Below are 15,938 nucleotides of genomic sequence, written 5' to 3'. Positions count from 1 at the left end.
CTTTTAATGTCAATGTAAAGCACTTTGAATTACCTTGTGTTGAATTGTGCTATATAAATAAATTTGCCTTGCCTAAGTTATTGATTTAGTCACAACTTTACATCCATCTGGATTGAAGCCAATGAGGAAATAAGAAAAGTTGCAGTTCATCGACTGACCACTGGGGGCTGGCTCCAAATGAGGGTCAATCTCCACCAACCTGCATGCTAAAATTTCCAATAAAACTAAACTATTTTGCACGTGTTAACCCATTCGCAGCTCAACACAGTGGTCATTTTTGCAATTGATGCTGCATTTGAAATGGGAGATTCTGTTAAACCAGGGGTGGGGGGTTAACCCTCAAGAGCCACAGTCCTTTAGATCATTGGTTCCCAACCTTTTTTTCCTTGTTTCCCCCCCTACTTGTGTCTAAGACCAGCCAGGCCCCCCGACCCGTACGTACTAGCACCAAAATAGTCTTTAATTGAAAAAATGAACATGAATTATGTTTTTTTTATACATTTCTTTCTTATACATATGACTTTGTTTTTCTCCAATGGTCACCAATGTATAAAATACGCACAAAAGGACATACAAATATTTCTGAAAAATGTCTCTTTTAATATGAGACCAACATTTTTTAACATTTTTTTCTTTAATAACCTGTCAGGGTAGATTAAATGTTGAGTAATGATATAATAATAAGGAATGAAATAATTTCCTGTGTTTGTCACCAGTGTATAAAAAACACAAAAAATATTCAAGACATTCATAAATTATTCCTAACAATGTCTTATGAATGACTCATTCGCAAATATAATTTTTACAACTGCATAATTTCAAAGCAGACAAAGTTCCGCGCCCCCCCAGGGGGGACCCGGACCCCAGGTTGGGAGACACTGCTTTAGATGTTGCCTTGCATCCACACACCTCATTCTAATTAAAGGTTGTCATCGCTTCATCATTCAGGTCAGTACAAGTCTGATAATGACAGTCATTTGTATCATGGTGTGTGTTGAATCAGGGAAAATTGTAAAACATGCAGGACTGCGGCTCTCGAGGACCGGGGTTCCCTACCCCTGAGCTAAACTCTGCAGGCGTGGATCAGCTGAAGGATCCAGGAGCCACGGCTAACTGGCTGACATGAGCTGGTCCTGTTGCAGTCAGCTTTGTGGGCCTGTTTGTTCTGCCCCGTTTGCAACAAGGCACTGCAAAGTATGAGGCTTCAAAACCACCCTTCACAAAGCCCTTGGGTGACGTCCCGGAGTATTTGTTCAGTAATTATGCATTACTAGGGTTGCCACCTTTCATAAATAGAAATAAGGGACGCCCTGATTTCAGCAGCGCAGGAGCCAAAAAAAAAAGCCCTAAAACTTCTAAACTGAATAAAAATGTGTTTATGTTATATGAAAAACAAAATGCTTTGAGTTAAAGTTTAAAGTGCTTTAATAGCATTGAACTTTCATGACTGTAGAGACAGACAACCATACTAGCAACTGAAATATCCTCCTATGCTACGTATGTCCACATCAGCCCGGATGTATAATATAGCTACAGGTGAAGAATATGGTGTAAAAGTTAACTTATTTCAATAATTCAACTAGAATATGGTGTAAAAGTTAACTTATTTCAATAATTCAACTAGAATATGGTGTAAAAGTTAATTTATTTCAATAATTCAACTAGAATATGGTGTAAAAGTTAACTTATTTCAATAATTCAACTAGAATATGGTGTAAAAGTTAATTTATTTCAATAATTCAACTAGAATATGGTGTAAAAGTTAATTTATTTCAATAATTCAACTAGAATATGGTGTAAAAGTTAATTTATTTCAATAATTCAACTAGAATATGGTGTAAAAGTTAATTTATTTCAATAATTCAACTAGAATATGGTGTAAAAGTTAATTTATTTCAATAATTCAACTAGAATATGGTGTAAAAGTTAATTTATTTCAATAATTCAACTAGAATATGGTGTAAAAGTTAATTTATTTCCATAATTCAACTAGAATATGGTGTAAAAGTTAATTTATTTCAATAATTCAACTAGAATATGGTGTAAAAGTTAATTTATTTCAATAATTCAACTAGAATATGGTGTAAAAGTTAATTTATTTCAATAATTCAACTAGAATATGGTGTAAAAGTTAATTTATTTCAATAATTCAACTAGAATATGGTGTAAAAGTTAATTTATTTCAATAGTTCAACTAGAATATGGTGTAAAAGTTAATTTATTTCAATAATTCAACTAGAATATGGTGTAAAAGTTAATTTATTTCAATAATTCAACTAGAATATGGTGTAAAAGTTAATTTATTTCAATAATTCAACTAGAATATGGTGTAAAAGTTAATTTATTTCAATAATTCAACTAGAATATGGTGTAAAAGTTAATTTATTTCAATAATTCAACTAGAATATGGTGTAAAAGTTAATTTATTTCAATAATTCAACTAGAATATGGTGTAAAAGTTAATTTATTTCAATAATTCAACTAGAATATGGTGTAAAAATTAATGAAAATACGGGACAAATCGCGTTCCGTATTAGTTCAATACGGGACGCAACATTTTTTTCTCAAATAAAGGACAATTCCGTATTTTACGGGACGGGTGGCAACCCTATGCATTACAAACTCATCCAACGGCATCTTCAGATTCCCGCTCAGGCTGTCAGCAGCTGTACTATAGCTGTAGCTGTTCTATAGGAGTCGGCTCTTCCCCCCCGCTGAGAGGAGCCATTTTGCCATCAGTAAATGTCCAGGGGTGAGATGTGATGAGATGTGATGAGTGTTTCACCTGCTTACCGTCACAGTCGAACAGAGCGAACACCACATCGCACACGTGATCCGACAGCTCCACCTTGGCCACAGTTCGGGCCACCTGCTTCATGGTCGCTGTGAGGCAAAACCACAAAGAGAGACGGTCACGTAACCAAAGCGTGAGTGGGAACACAGGCACTTGAGTCAGCTCACGAATGGCCCATGTGGAGAACATCGTGGGCACAAGTCAAACTCTGGATCAATAAGGGGGCAGGGTTTCCATCCACCAGGGACACATAAGGGAGAAGCTGAGAGGAGGAGGAGGAGGAGGAGCAGACAAGATGAGAATGAGTGCAGCAGAGAAAGATGGAGGCTGTGAAAGGTGCAATGTAAAAAATGAGAAAATAAACGGATGAAAACCATGTTGGCTTCATTAAGAATCGCTGCTTGGAAAACTACTTGGGCACAGGACATAAGGGAATGGGAGAAATGATGGCACAACAAGCTATCTGAGGAACAAAAATGGACCAAATCACACGGAGAATCTCATTAGAGGCCTCCTGTCTTTAGAAAGGCATGGAGGCTACAGCTCCAGACTACACTCCCACATACAGGAAACTGTACTGAAAGGCTGTGAAGTATTGGATTTGAGAGCAACATGGCTGAGATGAAAGGAATGGAAAAAGAGGAACAAAGACATGAAGGAGCAGAAAATAATACAAGCGCTCCTTCAGGCTGGAACAGCAGAAAGCCGGTTTCAGTGTCTCGACCACAGTAGGATGCAGATAATTTGAAGACTCATGCCTGGCAGCCCTCCATGAAATCCACAGCAGACTCATGTTTTCAATATCCCTTCTGATCCCACTCACAAACACACTAACCCACAAAAAAGGGTTTCTCGTGTGTACACATGCAGCTGAAACCGAAACCTAGAGACCGGGTCCTCGGGGTGAACCCCTCAAAGCCTCAGCACAGCAGCTGTTTCATCACTGAATACACAGGAAAAACAAATGGGGGCTTATTAATGACCTGAATTATCCTCATAAATGATAACGATGACGGCCCGTCAAACAAAGCTGCAGGTGTTTGATTCATGTGCTGCTGTTACATTAACTGAAAAATAAATCCAGTTAAAGGGGAAGTGTAATCTTAAGGATTAACACTGAATGTACTATGTATCTATGTGTCTAACAGAATACACCCTCTTGGTGTTTTGGAGGGAAGAGCAGACATTTGGGTCAGTCCAGTCTCCAGCCTCCACTCAGTGGCCTCATGATGAAGCCGGCATCTGTCAGCGCGCATTAGCCGTCTCCACTGCAAGTGGGAAGTCATCTGTCATGTGTGCATAAGTGTGTTTTTAATCTAAATATGCACGCTACTGCGGGCCTAAGGGGAGAAGAGATAAATAAATGGATGGGTGGACAAACGGATGACAAATAGCTGAGTTGGAATTGGTAGCGAAGCTGAGAAAAGAGAAAGATGTGGGAAGCAGATCTGGCTGGCAGGGTTTAGCCGAGGATGAAAGTGTCAACAGCCAAGTCTAAAGGGAAGTCATTAGGACAATAACATGAATGTGAACGTGGGAGTACCTTTATCTATGGAGGCTCCTGCCATGTGGTAGAAACTCAGGGCCGTGTCCACGTCATTCACATTCTTGAGGAAAGTAAAGAAGTTCTCCACCTCCTGGAATGTGATTCCCTGGGTAGGAAGGGAACATATGGAGCAAAGACAGTGTGGGTGAAAATCGTTGCGACATCTAACATCGTCCATCCTGTAAGAGCGGAGCAGTTGTGTCAGAAATGTTTCAGATACTGTCACAACAGACGCGGCGATTGCCCAATGCAGTTACTGGAAACAGCTCGCTTAGTGTGACACGAGTGACAGACGGAAATAGGCGGAGACTTTCACCCTCACGGAGGAAAAAAGCACCATGAATGGACGGTGGAACGGATCGTGTAATACACACTAGGAATGGGCGATATTTTACCGTTCACAATAAACCGTCAAAATTCCCCAGGGTAAGAATTTGTCATCTCGCGGTAAAAACGATAAATTCCCGTTGATGACGCGGAAGGATGGAAGGAAGGAAGGAAATGAGCAAGGAAGGAAGAAATGAGAATGAAAAAGAAAGAAAGAAAGAAAGAAAGAAAGAAAGAAAGAAAGAAAGAAAGAAAGAAAGAAAGAAAGAAAGAAAGAAAGAAAGAAAGAAAGAAAGAAAGAAAGAAATGAGCCTGAACGAGAAAGAACGAAATGAGCCAGAAAGAAAGAAATGAGCAAGAAAGAAAGAAGGAAACAAAGAAATGAGCAAGAAAGAAAGAAGGAAACAAAGAAATGAGCAAGAAAGAAAGAAGGAAACAAAGAAATGAGCAAGAAAGAAAGAAGGAAACAAAGAAATGAGCAAGAAAGAAAGAAGGAAACAAAGAAATGAGCAAGAAAGAAAGAAGGAAACAAAGAAATGAGCAAGAAAGAAAGAAGGAAACAAAGAAATGAGCAAGAAAGAAAGAAGGAAACAAAGAAATGAGCAAGAAAGAAAGAAATAAATGAGCAAGAAAGAAATAAATAAATGAGCAAGAAAGAAAGAAAGAAATGAGCAAGAAAGAAAGAAAGAAATGAGCCAGAAAGAAAGAAAGAAAGAAAGAAATGAGACAGAAAAGAAAGAAAGAAAGAAAGAAAGAAAGAAAGAAAGAAAGAAAGAAAGAAAGAAAGAAAGAAAGAAAGAAAGAAAGAAAGAAAGAAAGAAAGAAAGAAAGAAAGAAAGAAAGAAAGAAAAAGAAAAAAGGATAAATTTCTGTTGATGATGTTTTTGTGTAACAAACATGGCAGATCTGAGAGCGAGATAGATTTATAGTTACAAAGATGGAGTTGAATTGGTATTTTTTTTATCGTCATTTTTATAGTTATCGGGATAAATGCCAGAAATTATCGCGATACATTTTTTAGTCCATACCGCCCATCCCTAATACACACTGACACAAAACAACAGACTCACTGTCATACAACGCTCGCACTGCTGATGAGCCCATTTGCAAATAAAAGTCTAATCTTTGGGGAAACACAACCCTGGCAACAACACCCAGTCTGCATCTATATCACCACAGGAGGACTACGCTGCTCACCGTTTCTTTTCTCTGCTCAAACACTTTGGGGTCATGATGTTCTTGGGTATAATTTCAGTAAATTCACTCATGTGGCTCATTACAGCGAAGCAGAACAAGCATAAGAGCAGAATTCATGAAAGAAACCTGCCTTAAACCTAATTTGTGAAACATATATGACTGAGTGGTGAAAGAATGGTTGGTTGAAGAAAATGCTTCAATTCCTTTTTATTTCTTAAAACAACTGATGGATAGAGGAGTACAGAAGGAGCATTTCAAATGTGAAATATAAGTAATAATACAGAGAGAGAGAGCTGAACGAGGGATGAAAGCTCAATTTCTCTTGTGCTTGGCACAGATGACTGTCAGATAAATGATGTAAGACACTAAATGTGCTATCCACATGATGCAATCTATTACCTCTCACGCTCACAAGCATCATTTCCCAGCACAATCTCCTTTTCTCTTGGGGCGCCCACCACACCACCTGCCTCACCTCCTCCCATATAGGCCGGCTTGTTAAAATACATTCATCAAGTACTTTACGGTGATGTAAAAACAAAGTCTTCTTTCAGCTTTAAGGTTTTATAGATTCCAAACAAGGAAGTAAAAGAAAAAGGATATTACAATTAGGTATCTACATCAGTTCATTGCAGCCAACAACAGTGATTAGTGTTGCAGCCTCACAGAAGCACCAGCTCTGTGCTGAGTTGGCTGTTGTCTCCGTACTTGCACGCCTTTTTCCCCAAATGCTCCCATTTCCCCCAACAATAAAAAAGAAACACCAACTATTTTGGTTGATTGGAAAATTCTAATTGCCCCCGTCAATTATAAAAAGCAATAAATCACAAAAGAGATAAGAAAGATTCTACAACGACTAATGAAAGTCGTTCTAATTAAAAAGGATATTCCTTTGCATTTCAGGAACAAAAATACATCACATTCTTTCTGCTAATCAAGAAATAATAAAGTAAAAAAAACATGAACTCTGATTACGATACAATGTTGTGAAAAAAAAGATGTGCTACTTTTAAAATGAGCCAAATACAATCCAAGAATATCAATGATCTTTATGAAAGTTAAGTTATGATTAAACATTCAGGGGAGAGCTGCTCTTCTTCATCCGACACTGCAGAGAGCAACAGAGATGTGCTCGCTTTAACTCCTCACTAACCGGGGCAACATCCGATTCTCTCGCCTTGTTGAGGTTAATAAAGGTGCAGTCCTTTGAATGACCACTAGGGGCGGCCCCAAGAGTGAATCAATCTCAACTGACCTCCATGTTAATATTTCCAATTTTACAAAAGACATAAACAGGATTTAAATCAGGTTGAAAGTATAAAACAGCTTTGACCTTCATGGTAAGGCTTCACATCCATCACAACTGCTCGGGGGGGAATTTTGGTGCCTTTTTCATGTTAAATTATACAAAGCCACCAATAATTAGGGCCGTGGGTTTTTTGGAGTGACAGCTGTATTACAGTCCATGGTGTTAAAAGCTTGCTGTCATCACTTTAGATACTAAGCGCTTAGCATTTTCAGTGAGTTTGACATCTGAGCTTTGAATTAGCAGCCAAGAGTAAAATCACTTATTTTAATTATGTTGTTGTGCTTTATACCACAATCTGTACAATTAAATAGATTTGATCAGCAACACATGACTGCTATTTAATCTCTTAATTCCCATGGAAGCAGAAACAGTGTTTTCCACACTGCCGCTAATTTTGGGCTTAGGTTTTACCAAACAAACAATAACAGAGAAATATGTCTTAGGTTTTTGTTCATTTAAGGCTGTGAAGACCGCATTTCTTTTAGGGTTTGTAGTTTCTTATTCACACGACTGAATATCATCATAGAGTGCCTTTGAATGACCATTCAAACATGAAGGCTGATTTACCTGCGCATCCTTAAACATCTTCTTCAAGCCCTTCTGCATCAGCTTGAGTTTACGAGACTGGACGCCGCTGTAGGCGAGCAGCATACCCCCAAACTGTCTCTCTGAAATTCTGCCGTCCACGGGATCGTTCCTTTCAAACTGGAGAGAGAGAGAGAGAGATGGACACTCAAAGATATGCAGTGACAAAATTAAAACAAAAGTAATTAATTAATAATACGAGTTCAAAAGCATGGCGAGATGGGAAACGGTAAACACTGGTGTCACCCTTCAAGTTGAATCATGCTTGGAAGCTGCTATGGGAGCAGATTTCTCAGAGTTGGTGTAACAAGAGTGGGCTTTGGTTGTGGCAGGTCACTACACCAGATTTATGTCGGAGGACGCCAGACAGCCAAAACGCTCCCTCTATTCTTTCGCTTTGATTGGATTGACCTCTGAAAATGTCAATCAGTTGCACTTCTGGCAGACAGAACACAACTACGGCAAAAACACAACACAACTAAAATGGATATTTCAGGTATTATGTGATGAATCATGCAACCATCACTTAAAATGAAAGTCCCATGGATGACCGGAAATCTCTCTCTTTAAGATATCATAGCGTGTAAAGAACAATCTAATATACTTTTGAGCTGAAGGGCATTAAAAAAGTTACAAAAGTTGGGGAAAATAAGTCTGACAAGTTCAAAACTCAGTTAAACAGGCGAGCGTTGTTAAACAATGGCTACAAATTGTGAAATATAGCCATTAGTGAGCTGCAGTCTCATCCATAAATAAATAGAGCAAACGCATAGAAATAAACTGTCAGCCTTATTTGAGATTTCATTGTACTCTTGGGTACCGTGGTATTTCAAAGACATGACAGATAGTGCTTTCTTTCAGGCAGATGCTAAAGTTGAGCATTATTTTTGCTCTCAGTTGTTGTTACGGGAGAAGCGTGATGTCACTCTGAAGAGACGGGGCTTTTATACTTGACAGTCAAGTGTGACACAGACCAGTCCTGACACACAATCCATACAGCAACTTTACCAAAGTTTTCCTTTGTTCAATGTTTAATCTACACCTGTCAGTGGCTCTTTGTTTCTTCTCAGATCTGAAAATGTTAGGAGTTCACTTGTCACTTTGTTCTACAACGGCATAAGATTTACATGCTCTTCAATACTGTATACAACTTAAGGTGAAACCTTTGTACCCCTTCTTACGAGTGTTGTGACAGCAGCCTTGTTTGTAAATGCTTGTTAACATTTACTAAGTGTGGATCATTAGTATGTTCTACCACTACCCGAGTCAACGCAATGGAAAACAAGGACTGCAGCTGTTTTCAATCACGTTTTGGTCTCCCTTGCGGTCATGCTGCATCCCCTCCTCCGCAACACAGTGAAGTGTCAGTGGATCCGTGCTGTTTAATTAAGTGTCATCGTCTAAAGAGGACTTCTGAAGTCCCTAATAACTACAGATAAACTCAAGGCAGAGACAACAATCCGGCTAAGCTATAGCATTCATTTCCTTTTTCATTACCTCTAATTTGAGTACATCATGCTGCAGCATCCTCTGAAACTCCAGGAAGCTGCCAATAGTAAGTTTTCCCTTGAGGTCCTCCCCAAAGAAGTATGTGGTGAGAGCCGAGCTGCAGCCAGCTGTCTTCAGGGTGTTTCCGGTGGTGGAGCGGTCGCGGTGTCTCATGCCCATGCTGGTCTGTGATCGAATGATGCTCTGGACCTGCACATCAAGGAGTCAAATGTCAAACGGGCTGAGGATATATGCTATGCTTTTTTTTTTTTTTTTTTTGTCCAATGCAATCTGGCAATAATGGCTGTTTTTTTTGCCTGTTTTTTTGCCCGTTTGTGTGCATGTGCGTCTCCTGCCTGTGGGACGTAGAACTTATCGATAAAATCTCTACTGCTTTGGACAAAAATATGTTTGCCATAGGAATTTTCTTGGATCTCTCTAAAGCGTTTGATACCGTTGATCATGGTATTCTTTTGTCAAAACTCCATAGATATGGTCTTCAAGATGTGGTGATCACTTGGTTTAAAGATTATCTTTGCAACAGAGAACAATATGTTTGTATTAATGGTCATGAATCTAAGAAAGAAAAATTACGTTATGGTGTGCCTCAAGGGTCAATTCTTGGGCCTCTTCTGTTTCTAATTTTTATTAATGATTTTGCTGTAATGTCTGAGTCCTCCCTGCCCATTTTATTTGCGGACGACACCAACTTTGTCATGTCGCATTCTAATTTTGAATTTCTATTAAGAAATGCCAATACCCTGTTGGAATACGCCTCAAGATGGTTTCTGACGAACAAGCTTTCCTTAAATATAAATAAATCAAATTATATTCTTTTTAGAAACAAAAACTAATTTTTCCCTGAGCAGGATTTAAAGCTCCAAATTAATAATATTGAAATCCAACAGGTTTCATGTGTCAAATTTCTTGGTGTACTAGTGGATGAAAGATTAACCTGGGGAAAACATATTGAGTATGTATGCAAAAAAATTATGAAATCCTATGGTATTATTAGAAGAGTTTCTTTCTTTGTTAATCAGTCATGTCTCATGATATTATATTATAGTCTAATTTATCCATACTTGACGTATTGCAACATTGTTTGGGGCGCTTCTTATTCTTCGTACCTTAACCAATTATTTTTAATTCAGAAAAGATTCTTGAGAATGATCTCATATTCCTCTCATCAAGCACCTTCTGCACCCTTATTTAGCAAATTTAAATTATTATCAATTTTTTCTATTAACAAGTTTCAAACATGCCTGTTTATGTTTAAGTTCATTTATTGCAAACAAGACATTCCAGGCACTTTTCATAATTTTTTTCTGTTATCATCAGATATTCATTCTTATTCAGTTAGAGGTGGGAAGAACTTTCATTTACCTCTTTGTCGTACCTGCAGTCACCAATCCTTTATCAAATTCCATGGCCCTCAACTCTGGAACTGTTTAGATAGATCTCTTAAATTAGCCTCATCCTTAAAAACGTTTAGGACCAGCTTGGTGGGGTATCTTTTATCTAGACAAAATTAACAGGCTATTCTTACGGAAATGAAATTGCCATTTCATGGATATTTTTGTTTGTGTACTTATTGTATTTTTCTTTGTTTATTTTACCTTTTCTTTTTTCCTTTCTATTCTTTTGCTATTGACTGATTTGTTTTTGGAATTTTGTATTGAGGGGAGGATTTCTTATAAGCCCTTCGGGCTTCCTTTTCCTCTCCTGCACAAATTATTTGTCTTTATATGATAAAAAAATTATTGTATTATCACTGTGCAAAAAATAAATAAATAAATAAATTAAAAAAAAACTTCTCAAAGGTCTAACCTGCTCAAACTCTTCCAGGTCCACCTCTCCATCGCCGTTCAGATCGAACATCTTGAAAGCAATCTCGAAGTTCCTCTGGGGAGCTGGACACCCACAAAGAGATACATTCTTAAATCAGCTCATACCAATATGAAAAGAACAATCATTTCAACAACTCAAAAAACATCTGAAGAATGCCATACCGACTCAGTCATCATGTTTACTGTGACTCCATCTTGAGTTTTCCTTCCAGCCCACTGTGGATGAGCTGAGGCCCCACACAGGGAAAATAAATAACCCTCAGACTACGCTACAACAGCCGCATGGTCCGCCCCACCCAGATGCTGCATTACACAGGATTTCTGATTCATTTTAATCCTTAGCTCGCATCATTTTTCTGGAAAAGTTATATTCAATAAAAGTTAATTTATTACAATTTTACATTTAATGCATTTGTAAAGTCATGAGAAAAGAATATTAACAGCAGTGACAGCACAGGATTCATATGCACAATCCTCATGGTGTATAAACAGGAAAATATGAAGTGTGGTTGTAAAAATAAAACTAAAACATCGAAATCTATTTTGAAGAAATTAACTGAACAAACTCAGTTGACCTCCTGTGGCATCAACTGAGAGGGGCGTGGCATCATGAGTGACAGCATAACAGAGAATGTGGGGGACGTTCCTCAGTCAAGTTGCGTTCAGGAAACGTAGGTTGCAGAAGTTATCAGTAGAAGTATGATTCGTGATTGGCAGTAGAAAAAACTGATATTAGTGAGACATTTCTGTTTAAAAAGCTGTTTTAGACCGTACTTGGCACCAATCGCAGTATAAAAGCAATAAACTATGCCAGACTGTACAGTTCAGCCACACTTTAAAGTTTGACATTTCCCACTTCCACATACTACCGCATCGCAGTATCGTTTGCGGGACGCCAAAACAGCTTTTTAAACAGAAATGTGTCACTAATATCAATTTTTTCCACTGCCAATCACGTGAATATGGTGTATATACAGTGTTGAATCATACTTCTACTGATAACTTCTGCAACCTACGTTTCCTGAAGGCAACATGAGTGAGGAACGTCCCCCGCCTCCTCTGTTCTGCTGTCACTCATGATGCCACGCCCCTCTCAGTTGATGCCACGCCCCCCCACGCCATATCGGGGCCAAAAGTCCGAAACTGAAAAAAAAAATTTGAAACTGAAAAAAAAAGATCTGAAACTGAAAAAAAGGATGTGAAACTGGAAAAAAAGATCTGAAACTAAAAAAAAAGATTTGAAACTGAAATAAAAAAATTAAACTGGAAAAAAGAATTTTCAGGTTCAAATTTTATTTTTAAATTACCAAAACTTTTGGCCTTGATTTGGCTCCATACTGTGGCCTGGCCTGCACTTAAAACTTCCTCCTGGCATGCATGGACTGGCGTTAGGCGATCCATACCATCCACGAGCATGACTGACCCCTCAAAAGTGTGAGCGTGAGTCAGCGGCGTCTGCGAATAGCCCGGTTCAACTTGGTTACAGTGACTGCAACCTCTGGTGGCCTAAATATAAACCGAATTAAAGGATGAAGCCACAGTAAACCATTACACTTGGCTTCCTACCGCAGACAAGTGGTGTCTTAAGCCTGCTTTAATTGTGTTGTGGAGCTTGAATTCCTGTTCTGCTGCCACACTGGAGACTGGAATCACCAGCATCACTTGAGCCAGTGTTTTGAAGTCAGGGAACATTTGTCCCAGGGGGAGTGCGGAGGAGCTGCCAAGACTCCTGCACTTGCTATTTATGCACCCTCCTCTGTCCTATGGTTGTCCCAGACCCGCTCCAAGAGCGCCAGTCCAGAGCTCATCAATGTGCTGTCAGCATATTGAAGTGGGGTGCGTTGTGTACAGCACCAAGTTGAGCAATGACCCCCTCATGAGCTTAAACACCAGTTACGCACACTTAGCCCCATCTGGACAGGGGGGTCTATTAGTGGTCTATGTGTCGTTATTGACAATGCTGCTGCAAATGACATAATGTTATGGTGCTTCACAGCCTGTGTTCCAATCAGTAAATGACGGTAATTATTCTGCTAATGTGACCCCTGGCAACTGCCGCCCTCTGCCAACGCTAAAGCTGATAAAACAGACTCTGTATTGTCCATATTGGAAAACTGCAATAGAAGACATCCATTAGTCATATATGAGCATGTCTCTATCCTGTGTGTGTTCATCAATGCGTCTGTAAATTATTTTCTGAAGGCTGGCAACAACCACCACCAAACTCTGCCAGCCATTTAGAAAATTCAATCCAGTTTTTTGGAAAGGCTTCATTTTGGAAATCCATTGTATTCATTCCATTTTTTAATTTATGTATTTATCTGGAAATTAACCGAAAGAAACTTTTTATTTCCTCAGTTCTGCCTCTTTTTGAAAAGTAATGTTATCAGTTAATTAGTGGGAAGATGCTGTATATTAAATGTGTCTTCACTGATGAGGAAAACAAAGATGCCTATCCCTGATAGAGATGTTATTAGTTCTCTGTGTGTAAATAGTACCATAGAGTAGCATCTAACCCTGGAAGATCGCACTCCGCCCCAGATCACACTCTTTCCAGCCCCCTTCTAATCTGAAATGCCAGATGGGTTGTTACACAGAGCAATCTGGAAAGCCCTTGCTGGAAGCTCTTCGGGAAAAGGACAGGGACTTTGAGAAAATACTCGGCAGGTGACTGGATAAGCCATCTGTCCATCAGTGTCCACCCACGTTTGCTTCAAGTAATCACATCAACAGCGCTGGCTACAGTTGCTGAAATCAGATGCATAGCTTGAGGCAGCACCAGAAAGTTTGATGATGTTGTGAACTTGCAAGGCTCCAGCAGTCTTGTTGCCAAGCATTTCCCCAAGCATGGTTTATAATTTGTCCTGTCCCTGATCACTAATTGCTGAAACACATCACCACTGACGGCGAGTTCCTGCAAAACTTCCTGTTTGGGGCATTAAAGTCAGCCAGCTATGTGTGCATCTTTTTTTACGGTGGATAGATATTTTCATCTTATAAACCCTCTCAGACTACCAAAAATTGGTAAATATGTACCATAAAGATGCTTGAACAGAAGCTTGTTGAATCTGGTAGGAGAAATATGCAGTGTCCACAGTTCTGCATTTGCAGGAGTGTTAAATGGGCTGAAACCAACCACGATGCAGCCTAGCATGCCATCTGAGCCGATTATAATAAATAATCTGGGTACGATGAGGATAAAAGTGCTCCAACTATCAAAAAGGAAGGAGTCAACATTTATGTTCATGTTGATTAACTTGGGCTCATTAAGCGCAGGGGCATTAATAAGCCATCTTACATCCACAACCGCTGCTGGATACTGTTGGTGATTCTTGAAACATAACACCTCCACAGAAAACTTTGAAACAAATACAAATCCTATTCAACAATACATAGTCCAGGGAGTCTGGACACCTCAACAAAGTACTTACTGGACAGCACAGTGGTGAGGAAGATGTAGTCAGAGAAGGAGATAAGGCCACATTCTCCCAGTGTATAAAATATACTGTCTTCATCAGCAAACTTTTCCCTCTCCTGGGCAATTTTCTGCTCACAATGGAACACAAAAAGGAAAAAACTCTTATTAATAACATTTCTCCCTATTCTGCACAGTCTTCATAACTTTAACAGCGACAGTTGTGTTTGTGTGCAAGCGCATGTGTGTATGTGTGTGTGTATCTGAAACCAACTACGGTCAGGTGTAGAAACACAGGTACACACACATACACACACTGGGCTGCCGCACACATGAAACACATTCATAGTGCATGAGGTTAATTATATATATAGGTAGGTTAAGATAGTAACAGTCATGCAACTGCTGCATACACATGAAACTGTTCAGGCAGGTGAGGATGAAGGTGAGAAACAATTAGTCTGTGGTCAGTTCAGGTGCAAAACACTTAATCCACCAAAAGTTGTACTCACAGTGTGAAACTGATATTAAAAAGAGAAAAAACATTACAGAAGACTATAACATACACACATACTACAGCCTAACAATATCAAAAACATGAACATTTTTAATGATCACAAAATAACTGAGGAACTTTAACTCCCCACACAACCACACACACACAACCACACACACACAACCACCCACACACACACACAACCACACCTTGATGTTTCTCTCTTAGCATGTGTATAGTTACAGCATTGCATGAACATTTCTCTTAACCACATGCATACTACAACTCAGGGATAGACTTGAAAGACAGTGTCCCACTGAAAGGACGCTCCACCAGACAGAAGGAAAGAGCATGCCCAGAAAAGAAGCGTGGCAGGGGTGAGGGGCTGGGCGACACTGAGCCCACGCGGAGTTACCTCCATCTGTAAAGAGGTCCGTTTCAGAGGAGGAGGAAGGAGAAACAACTGTTAGAGGACATCATGGCCTCTGCTGTCTTTAGCAGGGCCTTGAATGACAAAAAATGTGCATGTGGATTCATTTTGACTCACACAACAGACACACACTCAGAAATCATCTCATTCATCACCAGATAACTGAGGGAGGCCACTCATATTCTAAGAATTCACTTATGTCTCATGTCCTTACTGTCAGAACTTATATTATGCCTTATATACACACGCAAATTATGTATACATACATGTATATATACACATGTATGTATGTATGTATGTATGTATGTATGTATGTATGTATGTATATATATATATATATATATATATATATATATATATATATATATATCCCAGACAGAGGTTAATACAGGTGAATTAGTTACTTCCAGAGCTGCATTCCAAGTATAGCATTTCCCATATTCTCATATATAATCTACCGAGGAAAAAGACCCATAAATGAATCTGAATATTTGTGGCATCCCT

General features: G+C 39.0%; 1 protein-coding gene across 1 annotated transcript in view; it reads right to left on the bottom strand.

Annotated features, from left to right (window-relative positions):
• The window catches only part of micu1 (mitochondrial calcium uptake 1), a 39,652-nt gene that overhangs the window by 1,292 nt on the left and 22,422 nt on the right, over positions 1 to 15,938 (bottom strand). The window contains exons 6-11 of the mRNA XM_061745537.1: positions 14,525 to 14,639; positions 11,074 to 11,156; positions 9,256 to 9,456; positions 7,741 to 7,878; positions 4,338 to 4,446; positions 2,794 to 2,883 (exon numbers count right to left, since the gene is read on the bottom strand). Coding sequence (XP_061601521.1) covers positions 2,794 to 2,883; positions 4,338 to 4,446; positions 7,741 to 7,878; positions 9,256 to 9,456; positions 11,074 to 11,156; positions 14,525 to 14,639 — 736 coding nt within the window. The remainder of the gene's footprint in view (positions 1 to 2,793; positions 2,884 to 4,337; positions 4,447 to 7,740; positions 7,879 to 9,255; positions 9,457 to 11,073; positions 11,157 to 14,524; positions 14,640 to 15,938) is intronic.

This window comes from Cololabis saira, chromosome 17 (genome assembly GCF_033807715.1).
Source record: "Cololabis saira isolate AMF1-May2022 chromosome 17, fColSai1.1, whole genome shotgun sequence".
In the NCBI taxonomy this organism is placed as follows: domain Eukaryota; kingdom Metazoa; phylum Chordata; class Actinopteri; order Beloniformes; family Belonidae; genus Cololabis; species Cololabis saira.
The sequence above is the reverse complement of the archived record's forward strand: the minus strand, read 5'-3'. Positions and strand labels throughout refer to the sequence as shown.